Source organism: Arvicola amphibius, chromosome 10 (assembly GCF_903992535.2).
Source record: "Arvicola amphibius chromosome 10, mArvAmp1.2, whole genome shotgun sequence".
NCBI lineage: Eukaryota > Metazoa > Chordata > Mammalia > Rodentia > Cricetidae > Arvicola > Arvicola amphibius.
In genome coordinates this window covers 101,194,052-101,216,649 of record NC_052056.1, presented here as the reverse complement: position 1 = coordinate 101,216,649, position 22,598 = coordinate 101,194,052, and the positions used below count along the sequence as shown (strand labels likewise).

The 22,598-nt window shown below is 53.7% G+C and overlaps 2 protein-coding genes across 7 annotated transcripts in view; one reads left to right on the top strand and one right to left on the bottom strand.

Moving 5' to 3' along the window:
* Positions 1–3,957, top strand: part of Tnrc18 (trinucleotide repeat containing 18) — a 92,648-nt gene extending 88,691 nt beyond the window's left edge. For all 5 annotated transcript variants that reach the window (XM_042055874.1, XM_038344913.2, XM_038344914.2 and 2 more), the window contains 3 exons: positions 1,755–1,991; positions 2,951–3,025; positions 3,739–3,957. In XM_042055874.1, the coding sequence (XP_041911808.1) occupies positions 1,755–1,991; positions 2,951–3,025; positions 3,739–3,945 (519 nt within the window). In that variant the 3' untranslated portion in view covers positions 3,946–3,957. The remainder of the gene's footprint in view (positions 1–1,754; positions 1,992–2,950; positions 3,026–3,738) is intronic.
* Positions 3,958–7,528: 3,571 nt separating this feature from the next.
* Slc29a4 (solute carrier family 29 member 4) lies at positions 7,529–21,955 on the bottom strand. Of its 2 annotated transcripts, none has more exons than XM_038346373.1 (10): positions 21,787–21,955; positions 16,876–17,007; positions 15,993–16,106; positions 15,391–15,519; positions 14,456–14,530; positions 11,408–11,652; positions 10,497–10,638; positions 10,213–10,400; positions 9,328–9,568; positions 7,529–8,154 (listed from the first exon to the last, which is right to left on the bottom strand). In XM_038346373.1, exons 1-10 carry the CDS (start codon positions 21,953–21,955, stop codon positions 8,012–8,014), a joined length of 1,578 nt encoding a protein of 525 aa, XP_038202301.1. In that variant the 3' UTR covers positions 7,529–8,011. The 2 variants fall into 2 exon arrangements, with proteins under 2 accessions (XP_038202301.1, XP_038202302.1); XM_038346374.1 differs by having other exon boundaries at positions 14,456–14,525; positions 15,391–15,482.
* Positions 21,956–22,598: the final 643 nt, after the last annotated feature.

Genomic DNA, 22,598 nt, shown 5'->3' with positions numbered 1-22,598 from the left:
TGGGATTGCAGGCATGTACAACCATGCCCAGGTTATGGCATGCTGAAGATGGAACCCAGGGCTTCATTCATGCAGGGTGAACACACTATCGACTAGGCGCCGGGACCAGTGTTAGGCACCGTTCACTCTGGTCCCTGGTGAAGTGCTGGGTAACCTAGTGAAGAGATATATGTGAGGATAAACTTCTCATACCATGTCCAGGAAGCAAGGAGGAGGGAGAGTCCTAGGCCTTGAATTCTCTTGAGGGCATACCTTAGTGACCTAGTAACCTCAATGACCTCAGTAACCTTACTAGCCCCGCCTTGCTTGTGCCCTCACCACTTCCTAGTAATCCCATTACAGCCAAGACAATCTAGAGCCTTTGGGAACTAACTCTTAGTAGCCAGGTTCATGTGTGGGTTTCCCTACCCACAGACACACCCTGGATTTGCTCTTAGCGTCCATGTGCCTAGGTCAGGGCCCCCAGGGCTGCGTGAACAGCTCTGAGGAGATGCCCCTATTGGTTGGACACTCTTTACCTACCCGGTTGTGTTCCCCTAGCAGGTTTAGGAGTTGGGAGTTAAGTGACCTCCCTCAGGGTCTGAGGAGCCCCTAGCTTGTGTGGTGTCAGTCCCTAGGTGCAGAGAGGCTGGAGAGGTAGGGGTACAGTAATGTCAGGATCGGGTCTGTTTGGGAAGGGGCACTTTCTTTGTCCCCTCCTCTCCTGCCTCCTGAATTTTCAGTGGCAGATTGATGAATTCCAGGTTCAGAGAGATAATCTGTCTCAAAAAATAAAGTGGAGCCACGGATGGCAACGCACGCCTTTAATCCCAGCACTCGGGAGGCAGAGGCAGGTGGATCTCTGTGAGTTCGAGGCCAGCCAGGGCTACATAGTGAGACTCTGTCTCAAAAAAAAAAAAAAGAAAGAAAGAAAGGAAATAAGAAAAAAGGAGGAAAAAAGGTGCAGGGGCAGGAGAAACGGCCCAGGCATCACTAGAGCAGTTGGTGTTCAGTCAGGAGACCCAGAGTTGAAATCCCAGCACCTCCGTTGGCGGCTCCCAAACACCTGTAGCTTCAGTTCCAAAGGATCTGAAACCTTCCTCTCACCTCTGTGGACCTCTGCTGACACACGTGCACATACCCTCAGACACACATAAACAAAGCCAGCTTTAAAAAAAAATAGAGAAGATGGAGCACAATAGAGAAAGACACCTGTGGCCATCACACATGTACCTGCACACGTGCACCTGCATGTACATACATGACAACTCCCTCTAAAGACGAGGAGGAGTAGGGGTGTAGTGGACAGCTTTTGTTTCTATGAGAGAACACTTGAGATCGTCCAGCTGTAAAGAAGAAAGTTTGTGTGGCTTATTGTGTCCACCTGCCATTCGCTGGCTCTATTGCTTTGGTCTGCGCTAAATCAGGAGCACATGGCTAACAAACCTGCTCACCTCTTGGCTGCCAGGAAACAGGAAAGAACCAGAGGCCTGATAGACCCTTTAAGGCTGTACTTCCTGTGACCTGCACCAGCTCTTAAGGGTTCCGCGCCACCAGCTGGTCATTAAATAAGCCCTCAGTGTGCGAACTCGGGGTGGCGTTGGGGCTTTCTGACTCAAGCTAAGGCGTCCCTTCCATGCAGACCCGCAGGATTGATGGCAGGTGACTTAGGTCTAGGATGAGGGAATCCAGGCCTGCCCAGACAAAGCTTGGCTGGTGGGATGGCTGGGCACAGTGCTGGGCTCTGGCCCCTGACTAATACATCCATCCCACAGCGGCGAGGCATGAAGGGCAAGGCTCGCAAACTCTTCTACAAAGCCATCGTCCGAGGCAAGGAGATGATCCGCATCGGGGACTGCGCGGTCTTCCTCTCGGCTGGCCGCCCCAACCTGCCCTACATTGGCCGGATCCAGAGCATGTGGGAGTCTTGGGGCAATAACATGGTGGTCCGCGTCAAGTGGTTCTACCATCCAGAAGAGACCAGCCCGGGCAAACAGTTCCACGAGGGCCAGGTGAGCCTTTCCCTGCTGGGAACTGAGAGTCTGGTCTGGAAAGGCAGACCCATGTGTCTCATTTCTGTTGCTGTGATGAAAGCAGCTCAGGGGACGAAGGGTTTTCCTTTAGCTGGCGGCTCTATGTGACCGTCCACCTCTGTGGGAACAGCTGGCCCTCTCACAGCCACAGCTGGGGCAGAGAGAATGGATGCATTCATACCTAGTGCTCAGCTCTCTTCCTCTACTCTCCCTGCAGGGAAGTGTGCTGCCTACAGTGGGCTACACCACAACTAACAAAATCAGGTGGTCCCCAGCAGATGTGCCCACAACCCAACCCACCTGTCAGTACCCTACTGAGACTCTTTCCAGATTGTGTCAATTGACAGTTAAAAACTATTACGGGGCGGGGGGGGGGACTGGAGAGATGGCTCAGAGGTTAAGAGCATTGCCTGCTCTTCCAAAGGTCCTGAGTTCAATTCCCAGCAACCACAAGGTGGCTCACAACCATCTGTAATGGAATCTGGTGCCCTCTTCTGGCCTGCAGGCATACACACAGACAGAATATTGTATACATAATAAAATAAATAAATATTTTTAAAAAAAAAAAAAAACTATCGCCGGGCAGTGGTGGTGCACACCTTTAATCCCAGCACTCGGGAGGCAGAGGCAGGCAGATCTCTGTGAGTTCTGGGCCAGCCTAGTCTACAGAGTGAGTTCCAGGACTGACTCTATAGCTACTGAGAAACCTTGTCTCAAAAAAACCAATAAATAAATAAGTACATATGTACATACACACATATATACATACATACCATCACACAGTTTGAGGCTGGGCATCTGGGTGCTGAGAACAGTGGCCCCTACAGGTGGGGAGGCTGAGTGCAGGGGAGCTGGTGTAGTCGGCCGACCTGAAGTCTCAGATGGTGGCAAAACAAAGCCCAGGCTGCTGACCCCCATCCGCTCCTCTGTCTCCACAGCACTGGGACCAGAAGTCGGGGCGCAGTCTCCCCGCAGCCCTGCGGGCCTCCAGCCAGAGGAAGGACTTCATGGAGGTAAGACGGCAGCAGTGGGCTGGCGCTGGGGTGCAGGCTCTGCCCCTTCAAGCCTCTCCCTCTGTGTCTGTGGCTCCGAGCTACTGGGGTCCCCTTCTCTGGCCCCGCTACTCAGTGACTCTGCCTTTGGCTCAGCACCTCCTAGTGTCGTTTAGAGGCACATCTGTTCTGTTCTTCTGTTGGGTCTCTCATCTTCTTTTCTGTGTGTCTGCGTATGTGAATGTTCACATTCGTCAGGGGAGGCTCATGGTTGGCACTGGGAGTCTTCCCTGATCTTACAGGCCAGTTAGTTCCAGAGGTCCTGTCTGTGTCTTCCGAGGCTGAAATTACTGGTGGGCTACCACGCCCACCTGCTACGTATATGGACTCTGTGGGTTCTGAACTTGGGTCCTCATAAATTGCTCTTACGATGAGGACCTTGATTGGAGTCTGCACAGACGGTCCTGTCCATTCTTACCCGTGGGCACCATCTCCTCCTGCCATCTCTTCATCTTTCGTGGTCTCTGTCTCTGTCACTGCCTCTTGGTCTCTCTCAAACTCTGCCTCTCTGTCTTGTGGTCTCTATCTCTCCATCTTTTGCTCTGTCTCTTTTTATTTCCATTTTTCCATCTCTCTATAATGCTCTTCGGGTCTGCACCCTTTAAAGCATCCCAGGGCCCCCTGATCCAGGAGGGTTCCCTCCAGCCCCTAACACCTATGCTGTGTCCCCACAGCGTGCCCTGTACCAGTCCTCCCATGTGGATGAGAACGACGTTCAGACAGTGTCCCACAAGTGCCTGGTGGTGGGCCTGGAGCAGTACGAGCAGATGCTGAAGACCAAGAAATACCAGGACAGCGAGGGCCTGTACTACCTCGCGGGCACCTATGAGCCCACCACAGGCATGATCTTCTCCACGGACGGTGTGCCTGTACTCTGCTGAGTGCCGCCTACCCAGCGGGGCCCACGGAGACCCCCCCCACCACTGCCATGGCGCGGGACCATGTGTGTTGTGTGCATGCCAGTGTGCTCGTGGGCGTGTGCATGTGGCCAGGTGGACGCCCCGGGCAAGTGCGAGTGTGTACATGTGTGTGCCCGTATGCATGCACGTGTGTGCGCACATGTGCACACATCTAGACCCTTTCTGGTCATCCCCTGGTGCCCTCGCGCTGAGACACCTCCTCCCCCTCTCTAGCTATCAGGGTCCGGCTCTGCTGTCCCACCAGGGTCATCTCAGAGGGGATTCCCCTCCAGCACTTTGTATGCGCTTGGTGAGGCTGCCCTCCGAGCTCTGGGCCTGTGTAGACTTTCTGATCCTGTGCATGGGGCGAGGGAGAGTTCCAAGGACCCAACCTGCTGCTTGGTATAGAGTTCAACCACACCCAGCACGGAGCCCATCGAAGGCCTTCTACCATGGGCCAGGGGGGCCCCAACGCCAGCCAGCTTCACCGATCACACAGGGCATCTGGGCGCCTGCATGCCCGGCCTCCACCCTCTCAGGACAGCCTGGACTTGGGGAACAAGGCAGGGGAGGGCAGCCCAGGAGCATCACCATACCTGGTGGGCCCCCCAGCCCAGACCCTTACACTACAGAAAACCCCAATGGTGCTGAAACCCGCGCCCACGCCCGGCATGGCCTGCCCGGCCCCCTCCACCAGGAGGATCCGAAAGGGTTACCTGTACAGTTTATTGTAGCCTGCCCCTGTATCATACACCTTTAAATGGAGTCAACTTTTTAATTATATATATAAAGATAAATATATAAATATATATATATAAACTTTTTAAAACTGTGAAAAATAGCTATGAAATTATAAAAAAAAAACACATTCTGACGTGCAGAATATTATTTTTTATTTCCTGTTAGATTGTGAGTGTCTAGCACCGGCTTCATGCCTCCCCCCCAACTCCCCTGCACCCTCACCCCTGCCCATGTGTACTGTATGTGCCCCCAAATGGACGAGATATGGAGACAGATGGAGGGGCCCCGAGCCCAGCCCCCAGCTCAGCCCGAAGCACTTAACCAGCCCCCTGTGCCTGCCAGACCCCAGTGGGGTCCCCGGAGGCTTTGAGCAGACAATCTTGAAGGAAGGAAAAGCCAGACTTCGGTTTTGTTTTGTTTTGTTTTGTGTGTGGGGGGGTAATTACTGTTTCCTGATTTTTTTTTTAAACATTTCTTTTGGAATTTTGTTTGTTGGCAAATTCTGTGTGATCTTTTTCATAAAAAAAAAAAGAAAGAAAAGAAAAAAATTTAATTGGAAAAATAACTATGGCTTGGAGTGGTTTATTTGGGAGCCTGGGATGGTGAAATCGGCGTGGAGGATCCAGGGTCCTTGACCTAGAGCAGGGCACCCAGAGACTAGAGCCATACAGCATTGCCTTTCGGTGACAGGAGCCCCACACGCCAGGGGCAGAATTCAGGGTGCAGCCTTTAGCTGCTGAGCTAGGCACAGAGGTGAGCTTGGTCAAGCATTTTGGAAAGTTCTCGAAGCCAGAGTGGTCTGTCTTGTTTAGAATTCAAGAGCTAGAGGCTGGAGAGATGACCCAATCGTTACGAGAACTTTTCCTTGCAGAAGACCCAGGTTCAGTACCCAGCACCCACATGGAAGCTCACAACCGTATGTAACTCAGTTCCAAGGATCTGATACCCTATTCTGACCAGACATTACTTAGTGCACAGGCATACATGCAGGCAAAACATACATAAATCTTTTTAAAAAAATTTAAGAGTTACAGGATGGAGAGGTCATCCGTAATTGTCTCTTCCTGAGTCCCGTCCCAGAAAAACAACAGGCCTGGTGATGACCTCAGGACCGCAGTGCTGGGGTTGGGGAGGGAGGATGGCCTCCATGACTAGCCACTCTAGCCAAATAAGCAAGGATGGCCTGTGGGGTCAAGCCCACATCTGGATGGGTCAGGGTCACATGGTAACAGTTCTGGGGCCTGCAGAAGCTGAAGGACTGGACCCTGTCCAACTGCAAGTGTGAATCTTCATGGACAGCCGCAGCCCTCCTGGGCTTGTCTACGTCACAGTTGGGGAAGAGGACAGAGTGGGCGGGGTGGTGACAAGGGTTAAGGTTTGAACTTGTTGCAGGGAAACGGAGCAGTGTAGTGGGCAAGAAGAATCAGACTCTCCTGCCATCTGGCGGCCTCCTGTGGCATCACCACCACCCTGGTCTAGAGTCTTCAGGCTGCCCAGCTAGGAACCCCCAAAGGTTGAACACCCTGTGGCCCTCCTCCGAGGCCCCATTTTCCAATCCCATTTCTTGGGGAATCCAGGGACAGAAAAGTAAAAGGATACTTCTGGGCCTGCAGCGGTGGCCTAGTGAGTCAGAGTGCTCTACAGGCAGAGGAACGCGTTCAAATCCCCAGAACTCATTTCAGAAAAGTCAGTACGGCCAGTTGGTGGTAGCAGGTGGATTCCAGGGGCTTGGGACCAGCCCGTCTAGCCCAAAACGCCGAGGAGCAGGTGTGTGGAGCGATCGTGGATGGCAAGGAAGGCAGAGGGTATGTGGCAGTGGACACTGGATGTCTTCCTCTGACCTCTGCACATACACACGCGCACATGCACACACACAGAAGGGGGAGGTCGATCTCCAGATTGTCACCAGAGCTGGAGACTGCACCTGGAAGACTCCATTCCTTGAGCAACCCGCCTCCTGGCCCCAGATGGGTAGTGCCAGCACCAAGCCACTCCCCTCACTGAGATTGAGATGTTCTTCCTGTGTGTCAGATGCATCTGTTCCCCCATCCTCATGGGGCCAATGGTCATCACGGCCTGTGCAAGCCCCAGATGCTTAGCACTAGGCACAAGAGCAGGCAGGGCTGCTTCATAGGCGGGATCACAAAGGCCTCAGCACTGTGGAGAAAACTTAATCCACCGGGACCCCATTTCAATCTCCCCACACTGCCCCAGTGGCTCAGTTCCCACGGCTCCCCTCACAGACACCTCACGAGGGACAGCGGTAGGCAGTCTCTACCATCTTTAATGGCCAGTGCGGTAGTCAGAGGACACGCAGGTAGACGGGACACAGCAGAGGTTGGGACAGGGTGGTCACAGCTGGGGCCAGAGTGTGTGGAGAGGCAAGTGTCCAGGCTCAGCAAAAGCTGCCTTCAGCCAGAAGCCCCACAGGCAGCCCTGCCACTTGCCAGGGTTTCTAGTGTCATGACTTGATTCTCAATGAACAGGGGCAGCAGGGTGGCCTAGGTCAGAAGTGCATCCCGGCTGTCCCTGCATCACAGATAAGTTGAGTGGAGAGCTGGGGACGAAATGGAGAACTTCCCTGTTAAGCGTGACCTTTAGCCTGTGCACTATGGGTGGGTGTGGGGGATGTCCTCCACCTCAGGTGGGAGCACCCAGGTCAGCTCTGTAGCTATGACTATGGGAGGCCTGTATAGATCCAGGAATGAGGTTTCCAGATGTGCGTGTATGTGTGTGCATCTGTGTGTGTGCGCGTGCACGCACATGGTGTGTGTGTGTGTGTGTGTGTGTGTGTGTGTGTGTGTGTAAATGTGTGTGTGGTGTCTAAGAAGGGGACAGAATGGAACTGGGGACTGTCCCTTTCCTTCAGGATTTCTAATACTCATGAGAATGTGCCACCTACCCAATAAGTGAAAACCACATTGACGACCATGGATTTTTGTAGCAGACCCCATGGTGGGGTCATAGGGAAGGGAGTCACTCAGACTTGTGAGCAGCCATTCTGGTGGCTTTGAGTCTGAATGACCCCAACACGCTGACGTGACAGATGTCGGGCCTCTGGACATAGAGGGTGAAGAGCAGGTGTCTGAGCAAACACAGAACGTGGGGTAGGAAGCGCCCCGGGTGATGAAGGCAAGTTCCAGTTGCAGTGGGCAACTGGAATGAAGTGGCGAGGTGGCATTAGTGGCTTAGGAGGCGGCCAGGACCCCGCAGGCACTGAGGCAGGGGTGGGGAGGGTCCTCAGGCCTTGGGGTGGCTGGCCTGAGCAGCCCTCCCTGGGCAGTGGGCAGGGTCAGGTGGGCCTAGCTCAGGGGCCGACAGGGATGGAGTCGTTGGCGGTGGCCGTTTGGAAGCAGCTGCTGTGGGCATCACGGGTGAGGCTGTAGGTGCAGTAGGCCACAGCAGAGCCCAGGGTTAGCCCCGACATATAGGACACGGTCATGGTATTTCCTGTGGGCAAGAGTAACCTGAGTAGGGGGCAAAGAATAGCCATGGGAACTGAAGCCATGACGTCTCAGGTGTGCACTATGGTGACGACTGTCAGTGTCCAAGAGCCTGTGACGCCGTGTTAAACATTCCTCCCCTAGAAACCCACTGTCTCAGTTTTGGGTCTTTTAGGAGTGATCTAACGGAGTGCCTCAGGCCTTGCCTACTTCTCTGCCCTTCTCTTTCTTTCCTCCCTTATTCTCCTCCTTTCTTCCTCCTTCCCTCCTCCCCTCCCTCTCCCACATCTTCTCCCCCACCTCCTCTCTCTTTCTCTTTCCAGTCTTAGAGATAGAATATGTAGCCTTTCACAAGCTAAACCAATTATCTACCACTGAGCCACACCCCAGCCCCTCACTGGGGGATTCTAGGCAGGGGCTCTACCAATGAGCCACACCCCAGCCCCTCACTGGGGGATTCTAGGCAGGTGCTCTACCACTGAGCCACACCCCAGCCCCTCACTGGGGGATTCTAGGCAGGGGCTCTACCACTGAGCCACACTCCAGCCCCTCACTGGGGGATTCTAGGCAGGTGCTCTACCACTGAGCCACACCCCAGCCCCTCACTGGGGGATTCTAGGCAGGTGCTCTACCACTGAGTCATGCCTCGGCCTTTGCACATAAGGTTCCCTCTGCTTGGATATCATTCCTAGTGGCTTCCTGTATCTGTCTCCCTCACGTTTTCCTCCAAGATTCTGCTCAGAAGCTACCCCCTCAGTAAGTTCTTGCAAGATTGTTCTCTTTGCATCAGAGCTCCCAGCCCCTATACCTGCCCGCACTTCTCAAACTGACATCACCGTGACACATACCACATCTGTTATCACTGTGTTTACTGACTGTCTCCATCTCAGGACTGTGACCCTGCAGATGTGGGCAGCATCACATCCCCACTGCCTAGGAGAGTGCCAGACAGACAGGCTCCCCATGTCGCAGCAGAATTAGTGAATGAATGAATGAAATAAAGAAATTACTCACAGAGGTCCTCATACCTACAACTTCTTTGACACTTAACCTTTGGGACCAAATATATTTTCTCACTCACTGGCTGTCCTTGGCTTCTCCAGGTCTCAGTTTCCTTGCTAGAAGGGCATCAGACTATCAAGAGGGAGCCCTGGGTGTCGTTGAGGTCAGTGAATCTTACCTGCCAGCTCCCGCTGCTTGGGGCTCACTTTCCCGGCTGCCAGGATCATGGGCACACTGCCAAAGTAGCCATTGCTGATGCCCATGAGCAGCGAGAAGACGCAGGGCCAGGCGGGGTGGCGGAGGGTGGGCATGCCACTGGGGTAGACGCACAGAATGAACAGAGGGATGAAGACCACGCGGAGGCAAGAACAGGCAAGCAGATGAGTGCCCCGCCAGTCCACGGGTAAGGCTGCCAGGATCTGCAGAGAGCAGGGAGTGCGGGTCAGCCACCTGGCCAGGAGCCTGCCTCTCCGCCAGGCCCTCAAACTGCATCCTGTCCCCGGCACGTGTGACTCCAGTTCACTCTGCAAGGCCCACCAAATCACCTGAACCTCTTTCCCTCTTCAGTACTGGTGAAGGAGGACGAGAATATGCCAGCAAGCTCTCTACTGCTGGGCCCTGCCCTCAGCGCCTCACCGCGGGGATTCTAGAGCACTTCTGAGGGGCTGGGGGCATGGCTCCATGGTAGACCACTTACCTGACAAGGGTAAGGCCCTAGGTTCCATCCTCCATAAGTCATAAAACATAGAAATGGCAAAACTGACCACAAAGACACATGACTCATCTGAGCTGCAGGGTGTCTGGGGTCCCGCGCCAGCCCTGACCACCAAACCCGTCTACTTATGTGACAGATGAGCTGCCCAGCTGGCAGCTCATGCCTGTGCCATCCTCAGAGGGATCCACTAGTGACCACGAGGCAGGGGCTGCACCGCACAGGACAGGATTGGAGATGATGATACGCCATGGCTTCTACCCTCCCCACCAGGAACTCACATGACCCTCAGCCTGGGGTTGCTCCCGAAAGAGCCTTCCTGGGGTTCCCCAGAGCCACCCCGTGTCTCACCTTGCCTACGAAGTCTGATAAGTTGAACACGGCCATGACGAGGATGGGCAGCCACTCGCCCAGCACACAGTGGCGGATCTCGGACTCCAGGCCAGGGAACAGGCACAGTGTAATGAAATAGGTGACCGCAATGGACAGCATGTCGGCCCAGATGACCCGCGCCACAACATATCGGTGCAACAGCAGAGCTGGGGGAATCGAGGCACGTTAGAGGGAGATGCTGTCTTCAGCATGTGGAAGGGCAGCCACACATGCCACTGGGCCCCACGGTGCCTCACGCTTACCCCTGAAGGTGGGCCAGCTCCGTTTGACTCGCGGATGAGGCACATCGAAACGCATGTAGGCCCCACTGCTGCTGTGGGTCACCTCATGGGCTGGGCTGTCCTTCGGGGACCTGCTGCTGGACAGGGATGGGGTTTGGTGCTCCTGGTTGGAAAGGAATGATGGGAGTCGTGAGCCAGGTACCCAGGGCAGATGGTGGAGCCACAGCCATTCAGTTAGCAGCTACTGTGTGCACTCCCTCATCGAGGGACAATGCCTACCTGCCCTGCTTCCCATCACCCAGCCGGTTGTCACCAACCTCAGTCTCTGAGCCCTGAGGTGGGAGGGAGTGGAGGTGGTATGCAGCATGCAACCACCAGAGGGCACTCTAGCTTCTCAGAACTGTGGACTGGCTTACCCAGACCACAGATAACTCAGGGAGTTGGTATTGAGGCCACCCTTGCAGCAGTGGTCTGTGCTGCGGTCCTCACAGAGAGACACACCTGAGCTGGGATGGAAAGGAGTTCATCCCAGGATTCCCCTGCCTTCCATCTACCCGACTTCCTTGGACCCCACTTGCATGGCCCTGGGGTTCTCCCCCATTAGGTTCTGTCTGGGGATCTGCCACACGCCCTGGGCTCTTCTCCCTGGCCACAGCTGGAAAACCGTCACCTCCCACTGTCCTAACAGGGTGTCCTAGCAGGTGGGCCACAGAAGCTGAAGAGAGCCTCAGGCCACAGATGTGAAACGCCACAGCTGAGGGAGGGCCACGGACGACCCGTGGTGCCAAGAAGCCTGAAAGGGCCGCAGAATGGAACGTCCCAGAGTACAGAAGCAAGCCTGCAGCTCAAGATCACGGGGCCACGAATGGGGTCACCGAGGAACTCTTCAGGCACCTATGTGGGAGGAGGCCACGCCAGGCCACGGCACTCACAAAGTGGATGTCTCCTGAGGCGACATCATGGTGCACCCGGTAGCCTGCCCGGACGGGGCGGCTGTCACGAGGCCGTGTGGTGTAGTAGAGCACGAAGCGGCTACGCCGCACCAACAGGTGCAGCAGGAAGCAGAGCAGCTCCAGCCCCGCGGAGACCAGGAAGAAGATGATGGTGCTGGCACGCTCATCCGGGAGCAGCAGTTTCGTGAGGATCCGGCTCAGAGAGATCATCACCCCTGCAGTACCTGGAGGGGAGGCAGTAGCCACTGAGCGTTCCTGACGCCTCTCACTCATGCCACCCCTGCCAGTCTCTTGTCCCGTCCCTACCCCATCCCACCCCATCCCACCCCATCCCACCCCATCCCATCGGCCACCAGTCTTTCCTCACTGTGTCTGCCCACTCCATCCATCATGCTCCAGTCCCAATCCACAGTACCTGATCCACCATCATACACGGCCCCACCCGCTCATCCTGCCCAAGGACCCAACATCTCTCCAAGAACTCCCCTAACCATGGCAGCCCCTTACCCATCCCTGTCTCCCCACTCCCAGCCCAGCTGAATCTGATCTCACTAGCTGCACTTCGAGACTCGCTGCGCCTATCCATCCAGCCTGCTTCAGCTACCCTTCCCCCAGGACTGGGGCTGCTCCCACCAACCCCCTCCCAACCCTGTCATCTTACACCCCATGGGCAATATCACTGAGTACTGCTGGGTATTCTGCCCTGAGCTGAACACAAGGACCTGCTTTCCCAGGCCTGATGGAGCGAGGCCGCAGATAAGCCACGGAAACACACGACAGTGGTACAAGGTGTACACTGTGGCAGGTAAGTCACAGAAACACACATCAGTGGTACAGGGTGTACACCGTGGCAGATAAGCCACAGAAACACATGTCAGTGGTACAGGACATACACCATGGCAGAGGATGTGAGCAGAGGGGAAGGATCAGAGCAGCTTTCCCTGGGAGGGGCAGTTAAGTTAGGGGGTCTGCAGTACTGGAGAGCCAGGTACACAGACCAAGAGCAAGCACCCCAAGTGAGTAAGAGTCACTCACAAGCGTGTGTGAAATACCGAGGGGCTCCCCCTCCCCAGAGCAGGGGCCAGCAGGAGGAGTGTGTCAGGATCATGGGCGTGTGTGAAATACCAAGGGCCCCCTCCCCAGAGCAGGGCAGCAGGAGGAGGGTGTCAGGAGGAGCGTTTAGGTTGGAGCGTGTCGGGAGGAGTGTGTCGGGGTCAAGGTGGGCAGCGCTGCTGCGGAGAACAGGTGGAGTTTTGCTTAAGTTCAGCCACAGCCGCAGAGCAGTGTGGGGCAGGACTAGTCATGTCCGCCAGGAGCTGAGGAGGGCGGGCAGGGCTCTGAGCAGGTTTGTCATGAAGACTCTTGGCTACTGCATTACAGTCCCGAGTCAGCACACCAACACCATCCAGATGGGCAAACCTCACCGAGTCCACCACAAAAACGACTGGTTTGGGCTAGGAATGCGGCTCAGTTGGTAGGGGCCGTGTTAAAAATACATGACAAGCCAGGCGGTGGTGGCGCACGCCTTTAATCCCAGCACTCGGGAGGCAGAGGCAGGCGGATCTCTGTGAGTTCAAGACCAGCCTGGTCTACAAGAGCTAGCTCCAGGACAGGCTCTAAAGCTGCAGAGAAACCCTGTCTTGAAAAACCAAAAAATAAAAATACATGACATTCTGGGCTCCGCTCCCAGCCCTGGGTAGAGAGTGTGGTGGCACAAGCCTGGAATCCCAACACTTGGGAGTTGGAAACAGGAGGATCAGAGGTTCAAGGTCATCCTCGGCTATACAGTTTGAAGCCAGCCTGGGCTACGTGAGACCCTCTCTTAAAACAACAACAAAAATGTTTGCTGACTTGCAAAGCTGACATGTGTTTCTGTGGCTTATCTGGTCACCTTCCAGAAGTCGGCTCTAGGTGGCGTGGTTTGATGCTCCAGGCAAGGAATGGCAGAAGAAACCTACAGAAGGCTGCCAAAGAGGAGATGCGGAGAGCAGCCCCTGAGGATGATGGCTTGGCCCAGTTTCTTGCTGGATTGTGACTAACTATGGAATAGAAAATGGGACGGGACACACTTGGAGTCTGTCTGGAGGGCGTATCCAGAGGCTTTTCGGGGTCTGGGCACTGGGTGAATTTTAGGCTTGTGCAAGGGTGCTGTGTATCAGAAAGGGGCATTTGGGATGTGGCTCGGCAGACAAAAGGGTTTAAGTAATAGAGTGATAAGCAAGGGTGGCTGCTGGTGGTGGGGGCGGGGATCTGGGGAGGACTTGGTCTTGAGTGTGTGCATGCGCTCACGCAAACACATGCGCGCTCACGCAAACACACGTGCGCTCACGCAAACACACGCGCGCGCGCGCACACACACAGAGTGAGAGACAGAGAGAGAGGAGAGTTGCAAATTCCTAAAATTAAAACACTCCCTCCTAAAAAAAAAAGGGGGGGGGGAGGGAGGTTCAGAAGACTCAGGAACTACAAATCAGAAGTCTAGCTGAACCCCACCAGGTTCTCAGGGCCCCTCCTCAGGGTTATCCCAGCAGGAAGAATGCTGGGGAGAGGAGAGTCGCCCACCAGCAGAGCTGCCCACGAGCTGTGCCGGGAGCCCAGGGACACAGTTCTCCCGAGTTCACACGGGGCTGGGTCCTCTAGTGACGGAGCTGTCCTTGAGTCACCGTACTCCTGGAAGTCAGCTCTAGTGAACGCACGGTGCCACCACGTGCCACAAAGCTAGACAGGGTGGAACCTGTTTTTGTTTGGTTTGTTTTTCGGTATACCGATGGTGTCCTACCTGGAGTGAACAGACTTCTAATTACATTTCTCCAGGAAAAGCCACACAACGGCCACGCATGCTCACTGGAACTACGAGTCTCATCCTCCAGAGGAACTCCACACGCCAGAACCCTGGCACACACAGGTGTGCCCACGATGCTCTCCCAGCCAGTGGTCCATCCCTCGCCAGGGACAGTCACCATTCCTGACCCACCTCGCTAACCAGGGCGTGCCCGATAGGGCCCCCAGCCTGTGCTCAGTACTCACTCTCTCCAGTCATCACGCCTTGCGTGTACCTCTTGGGCAGTAGTCCCGTGTAGCCATAGAAGCTGGATTGCTGCACTTAAGAGAGAGAGGAAGTGGTCAGATACCATTTGCCACTGGCTGACGCAGAGGCAGTGTGGACCTCCTGTGCTGTTAGCTCAGAGCGGCAGTGAGGTTTAACACAGCCGCACGGCACCGGGCAAGGAAAGGGTGTTTCTCTGAACACAGCGCACGTGCACACAACGCAGCAGCCACTTCCCTGCCTCTGGAGTTCAAGGTCACTGACAAGTCCTGTCTGATGGGAGCAAAGATGACACGTGTCCCTTGCTCCATGAGGCAGTGCAAACTTACTCTCAGTCTTTTTTTCCCCAACAGCAGTGACGGTAGAGGTGATCGCTTGAGATGGGGCTGTCAACCTAAATCCCTGTGTGGCTGTATGGCACCCAGCTCCTGCCCCATTTCGATGGGGTTGGGTCATGTGGCAGAAGCAAGGGAAAGCTGAGTGTGTGGATATACCCATGCAATGTCAACACTTGGGGGCTGGAGGCAGCAGGATTAGGAGTTCAAAGCCAACCTGGATTGCTTTAGGACAGAGCTCGCCTAGCATCCATGATCCCCTGAGTCTTACGCCCAGCACTGCATAGTCTGGGTATGGGGGTACATGCTTGTAATCCTAGCATTAGGGAGGTGGACACAGGCGGATCCGAAGTTTAAGAGAACCAGGAGATTGCATTCTAAGCCTGGGCCACATGAGAATCACCTTGGTGCGCATGAGGGTCTGTGCGCACATGTGTGGTGTGTATTGCACTCTGGGGTTGTCCACAGACACACGGTCAGCATCTGGACTGACTCAGGCTCATAGGGTGCATTACCTGTCCAACCGGGCCACAGAGCTCTTGGGCTCAGCCCTCCTGGTGCATCCTGGCCCCACTCCCTACCTGTGCATCCAAAAGCCACGGTGCCCACGGCAGCCAGGTTGATGGCATAAGCCTGGTCGTGAGAGAAGAGCTGCAGCCACACATCGCATATGCTGATGAAGAGCAAGGGACCCAAGGCAAGGAGGTAGCCTGCAGGGGAGCAGAGAAATTGGGAGGGGCACGGTGAGCGCCAGGTGGGGGCTCCTCGCCTTACCCCATTTTCCATAGAGCTGGGTCTCAGACACTGTGGCTAACTTGTCCCCTAGAATATTAGGCAGGTAGAAGACTCCAGGAGAGTCTACAGGGAAATGCTGGGGGCTTCCTGGAGGAGTAGGCATCAGAGCTAAGCCTTGAAGCTAAAAACCACTGTGCAGAGGGATGAACAATGGGGAGGGTTTATGTAGGGATCTGGGGTTGTAACTGGGAGGGTCAAAAGAGCCTGCGGAGGTGCTTGCCATTGTGCTGACCCTGACTTCCAATCACGGAGCCCACAGTGGTCCTAGAGAAACAGCACAGGTTTCACAGACAAGGCTAGGAAGCTGGGTGGGCAGGTGTCGTAGGCTAGGCACTATCAGGAGGAACGTGGAGCCTCTGGGAGGGACAACGCAGGTGGCCTTGAATACCTGTGGTGATCCTGGTGTGCAGGTTCAGCCTCTCCACCACAACGTTGTTCAGCAGCACAGCCGCCAGCGCCACCAAGATATAGGTGAGGCTCATGTCGAACACAATGGAGGTCCCTGCACAAGAGCCACAGTGACTCAGAGGGACTTCCAACCTCCACACTCACCCCTGCAAGGGCTCGTCACTCTCCCCAGGGGGCTGACTGATACTCTGAGGTCACTCAGCCATTGCCAGTGGAGCTGAGAGTCACCTACGTGACAGCTGTCCCTCAGCCTGCCATGTTGGTCCCTGGCTAACTCAGCCTCCACATGTAGGTCCATAGCCCACCTTTACCCCCTGCCGAGGTTTAAATGTGAAATGTCCCCACGGACTCTCACACCGGAACACTTGGTCCCTGGCTGGTGATGCTGTTTGGGAAGGGCTGTAGGACCTTCGGGAAGTGAAGCCTCACTGTAGGGAGTGAACCACCCGGGAGGGACATGAGGTTTTATGGGGGGGGGGCACTTCCAGTTCACTCTCTGCTTCCGGAGTGTGACTGCTGTGTGCCCAGCCAGCCTCTCAATCCCTTCACCATGCCTTCCCTCTTAGAGTGGACCACACTCAGAAAACCATGAGTCAGAACAAGTCCCGTTCTCCCTTCAGCGGCTTTAGCCAGGCCTTTTACCATAGCAACAAGAAAAGTAACTACTCTGCTCCCCAAATAAAGGCCATGCCACAGTTAGTCATCTACCCAGCACGGTACAAGTTCCTTACTGTGTCCCCGAAAACCACATCGTCCCATTCTCTCCATGCAGGGCCCCCACCGTGGGATTCCCAGAAGGCCTTGGACTAGGCAGAGGGTACTGAGCCACCTGTGAGGGCGGTGCAGACGGCAGAGGGACCCACCTGGGTACTTGTGGTGAAGATAGTCCACGTCGGTGATAAAGCTGTTGTATGGCAGTAGGAAGCCCACGCCAGCCAGCAGCATGGCAAAGTAGATGGCATGGTAGCGGTCATCTGGCACAGGTTCCTCTACAGCTGAGGGGGGAGACGCCACACCACGAGAGACTAGTGAGCACACTCAGGCTGTGGCCATTGCAGCAGGGCTGGCATCTACCGCCACCGCAGCCACTGTCGACCACCATGGCCCCCGTCATCCACATCACTGTCTTCAAGGCCAAACATCATAGCCACAGTGATGCCTAATCTATTCATTTATTTATTTTCCAATGTGTGTGTGCATGTGTGTGTGCGCATGTTTGTGCTTGCATGTATGTGCATGTGTGTGTGCATGTGTGTGTGCATGTATGTGTGTGCAGGCACACACATAGTGCAGGTACCCACAGAAGCAAGAGGGTATCACATTTCCTAAAGTTACAAGTAGTTGTGAGCCACCTGGCGTGGGTGCTGGGAAATGAACTTGGGTCCTCTGGAAGAGCAGAAAGAACTCTTAACCTCTGAGCCACCTCTCCAGCCCTTTAAATTTTTAATATGGTGGCACATGTCTTTAATCCATGCACTCTGGAGGTAGAGGCAGGTAGATTACAGATGTGCACTGCTGTGCCCAGGTTTTATTTGATTTCTGGGATTTGAACTCAGGTCTTCACACTTGCTCGGCAAGGGCTTTCCTCTGATTCCCCGGGCTCAATGATAGCCAATCTCGATTGTCAAAGAGACAGGGTTCAGACTCACAATGGAAAAACAATCTCTGGCCGTGTCTGACAGAATGTCTAGATTGGGTTACATGAGGTGGTAGAACCCTTGAATATGGGTAGCGTCAATCCCGTGGGCTGGGGTCCTGGACTGAGTAGGAAGCGAAAGTGAACTGAACGAAGCTCTCATCTCTCTGCTCCAACTACAGACGCAGTGTCAAGCAGCTCATGACCCTGCTGCTATGTCCTCTCCACCATGATGACTGTATCTTCTATACTGCGAACCACAACAAACTTTCCCCTCTCTTTAAATTCCACGTCAGGTACTTTGTCACAACAAGGAGACAAGTAACAAACCCAGCCACTCTGGCCACCATGGGTGCTGTCACTGTACCTGCTGTCCACTTCTGTCACAGCCACTGCCCAGCCATCACAACCACCCTGGTCCCGGCCACGGGAAGAACAAACCTGACCAGATAGTGGGGTGGCCTTCTGAAGACCTGTGATGGGGTCAGCCAGTGGCCATGCACTGTGGGGCTGGCAGAAGTTAATGCTCTAGTATTCAGGATGGGCATCTGTCTCCCCAGACGGGATCCTGGGATTCAGGAACCGGGGTGGACATGGCAGTGACACCTGTCATTGTCCCTTTAACAACTACTGATAAAAACGCTCATTTCTGTCCTTGTTGATCTGGTAGGTTTCTTTCTTTCTTTCCTTTTCCTTTCTTCTTTCCCCAACCCTCAATAAGACTTCAGGCTGGCGTCCAATTCACCACATAGCCAAGAATGACATTGGACTTCTGATTCTCCTATCTCTACCTCCTGAGTGCTGGAATTACAGGCATACACCACCACACTTGGTTTATCTTGATACTAGGGATGGAATCCAGGCTAAGCAAGCACTCTGCCAACTGGGATGCATACTACATACATGGAATCATGACCTAGCTTTGACACCAAGGCACCATGATTCTGTCATTTGAAGCACAAAGGCTTGTCACTCTTACCATGACTCAACAGCCAAGGATGGGGGATTGATTGATTGATCCTCACCATCAAGGGAATGGCAAGTCAATGCTATCTATAGGAACAAGAAAGAATATGCCTGGCATCAGGTATGGTGGTACGCCTTTAATCCCAGCACTTGGGAGGAAGAAGTAGGCAGATCTCTGTGAGTTTGAGGCCAACCTGGGCTACAAAGTGAGTTCCAGGACATCTAGAGATGTTGCACAGAGAAACTCTATCTCAAACAAACAAATAAAAGAATATGCCTGGGGGCTGGAGAGATGGCTCAGGGGTTAAGAGCATTGCCTGCTCTTCCAAAGGTCCTGAGTTCCATTCCCAGCAACCACATGGTGGCTCACAACCATCTGTAATAGGGTCTGGTGCCCTCCTCTGGCCTTCAAACTTACACACAGACAGAATATTGTATACATAATAAATAAATAATTATATAAAAAAAAAAGAATATGCCTGGCATATGAGAGGACCTCTTGGCCTCTTGTGGCACTTCTGATTACAGCTAATGTGTTACAGCTAATGGGAGACCCCCAGAACCCAGTGCAAGCCAAGGTCCCTAATGTCCCAAGCCTTCAGAAATAAAGGCTCAGCCACCTGCCAGGGCCAGAGCGGCAGGCAGGTGTCTGCCTCTGCTACAGCAAAGGGAACCTAACTGGACCAGTGAAAGGCCACATCCTGAACATATGCTGTGGTCATGTGACTTCTGGAAGAGCACCCAGGGATCTTAAGCTCTGAGCCACCTCTCCAGCCCAGGTGGTTCTTCCTTTACAATGAGCTGATGCTTCTCTGAGGGAGTGTGCTCTCACTCCTGGGAGTCTGAACGAGTGAGCCATCAGTAAGTCTGGGTTTCCTGTGACTGGTTCCCATTTCCTGTCTCCTCATGTGACACCCCCTCAGGTTCCCACTACTGTGGTGTCTCTCCATGAGGCCCTCACAAGAACCAAACAGAAACTGGTGACAGGTTCTTGACTCTCCAGCCACTGAAGGCTTAAAAAGCCTCTATTCATTATAAAGTACCTGGCCTAAGGTATTTTGTTATATCAACAGAATGTGCACTTAGATACTGTCTTCACCAGCCCCACTTTAGTAAGCTGGTTTCCTTCCTTCCTTCCTTCCTTCTCTCTCTCTCTCTCTCTCTCTCTCTCTCTCTCTCTCTCTCTCTCTCTCTCTCTCTCTCTCTCTTTCCTTTTTTTCCCTTTGGTTTTCAAGACAAGATTTCTCTATGTAGTTTTGGAGCCTGTCCTGGAACTCGCTCTTGTAGACCAGGTTGGTCTCAAACTCAGAAAACCACCTGCCTCTGCCTCCAGGGTGCTGGGATTAAAGTTGTGTGCCACCACTGCCAGGCCTGGTTTCTTATAATAAATATCTACAATCTATCCATGTGCACAGATCCATAGTATCTATAACTATGCTTCCTCCTATCCATCATCCATCTATCCAGACATTCCTCCTGCTATTCATCCATTCATCCTTCATCCATTTATCTACCATCTAACCAGCCATGCATCCCCACATCCAGCAGCAATGCATATATTCATCCATCCGTCCATCCATCCACATACATCCTCCATTCACGCATTCATCCATCTGTCCATACATACATACATAAATCCTCCATTCACGCATGCATGCATGCATCCATCCATCCATCCATCCACCCATCTGTCCATACATCCTCCATTCACGCATCCATCCGATCAACTATCCATCCATTCATCCTTCATCCAAACCACTCACTCATTCACACACCCTTTCCTCAGTCATCCTTTTATTCATCCATCTATCATTTACCTATTCACCTATCTTTTCCGATGTCTATCATTACTTATTTTTGGTTTCAAGACAGGGTTTCTCTGTGTACTAGCCCTAACTGTCCTGGAACTAGCTCTGTAGGCCAGGCTGGCCTCAAACTCACAGAGATCTACCTCCCAAGGGCTGAGATTAAAGGTGTGCGCAACCACCACACAGATGTCTATTGTTTATTTGGTTTTATTAAGATGAAGTCTAGTTATATAGCCAGGCTGGTCCAGGACTGTAGCAATCCTATCTCAGCTTCCCAAATGCTAAGATTATAGGTGTGAGCCACTATACCTGGCCTTCTGTCTGTCTATCTCTCTGTCTGTCTGTCTATCTATCTATCTATCTATCTATCTATCTATCTATCTATCTATCTATCTTCTATCATCCTTCTATCTCTCAATCATCTACCTAACTTCCTCCCTTCTTCTCTCCCTTCTTCCCTCCTATCGAGCATTTCCTGATTCTCTTTCTCTAACTGAACCCTGGTGGGTGACAGCCTCCAACACCAAGGGCACCATAACTGCAGCCTTTACAGCTCAAATCAGCACCGATGCCTGAGCACTGCCCAGAGTGCCTATGCCCTATCTGCCAGGGCCCTTCCCCCACCGTGTCTTTTGTCACCCTGGGGGATGGCAATGAATTGACTCAGTTCCTCTCTGCACAGGAGTGGGTATACTTCGTAACTCAACATGGGGCCCAGCCAGCAGAACTTCAACACACAGGGGCAAAGGGGCCAAGAATGCTTCCAAGCCAGGAGCAGAATAACTGCAAACAACCACCTGCTCAAAATTCTACCTCCCAGGTGGTCCCCGAGTTCCCAGGATGGCGCTAAGAAACACTGTGAATTTCTCTGCAGTCACATTGAGGCCTGCACGGGGCACTGTCCCTCAAGCATGCAAGGGACGGTAGCAGGGCTGAACCTGAGCCCGTCCCACTGCAGACCTGCTCTGCCAGTCAACCGCACAGTAGATTAAGCCAGTTCTTCAGTTTGGGGAGACAGGCTCAGGGACATTTCGGGCTTTGCCCCAGATCACACGGTGGGACTGAGAAGCAGCTATTTGGACTTCACATTCAAGCCTCATTCCCAGTGGCCAGGAAGAGTTAACAAATGAAAAGGGACTTCTATATCCATGGCCTTTCACTGTGGATGGCAACCAGCAGAGGTCACATGACACAGTGCAGAGCGGGGAGGGGGGGTATGGGTGGTAATTGTTACCCTAGCCACCTAACTCATCCTGAGGAGTCTCTTAGTCTCCATGACAACCCGAGGCTCCTGCTGTCCCAAAGGCTGACTGGAGACCATGTGGCCAGTCATGGCCCTGAGGCAGACAGTACCACTAACTTACCGGAGTCTGTGAAAGTGGGGACACCCCTGACTCTGACACTTGGATCCTGAGCCCCCTCTGCTGTTGTCTCTAGCTGGAAATTGTCAAAGCTGAAGCTTGTCACCACACTCTGGCCAGATGTGGCTGCCACACAGGACTCCTTGAGGCGCTGGCTTCCAATGGAGCCCATGGCAGTTCAAGCTGTGAGGAAAAGAGATGAGGCAGGAAAAGCGGTAAGGGGGGGGGACACCATGTTCCCACAGCTGCATCATCAGGCTGCATACCTGGGGGCTGTCCTGTCCATTCACCCCACACCCACTTACTTATTTGAATACATTCTGTCAGCTAGGGAAGAAGTTCAGGTACGCACACATGCTATACAAGAGCTCTATCACTGGGCCACACACCCCAGCCCCTCACTGGGGGATTCTAGGCAGGTGCTCTACCACTGAGCCACATCCCAGCCCCTCACTGGGGGATTCTAGGCAGGTGCTCTACCACTGAGTCACACCCCAGCCCCTCACTGGGGGATTCTAGGCAGGGGCTCTACCACTGAGCCACACCCCAGCCCCTCACTGGGGGATTCTAGGCAGATTCTCTGTCACTGAGTTATATCTGCTTTGTTTTGAGATAGGGTTTTGCTCTGCAGCCCAGGCTGGTCTACAACTTGTGATCCTCATGTTTCAGCCTCCCAGAGCTGGGACTACAGGAATGCCCCCACTACATCTATCTTTATTTCTCCCATCCTTATAAAAATATATTTTAAAAACTGTCTTATTATTTTTAATCCTATGTGTATCTGTGTACACGAGGGCTGGCTCCTGAGGAACTCA

Coding starts and splice junctions, on each gene's coding strand:
- Slc29a4 (XM_038346373.1), bottom strand. CDS start 21,955: ATGGGCTCCATTGGAAGCCAGCGCCTCAAGGAGTCCTGTGTGGCAGCC. Junction 16,107..16,875: donor TCTTCACCACAAGTACCCAG/GTGGGTCCCTCT, acceptor GCTCTTGTGCAG/GGACCTCCATTGTGTTCGAC. Junction 10,639..11,407: donor CCTCAGGAGACATCCACTTT/GTGAGTGCCGTG, acceptor CTTTCCAACCAG/GAGCACCAAACCCCATCCCT.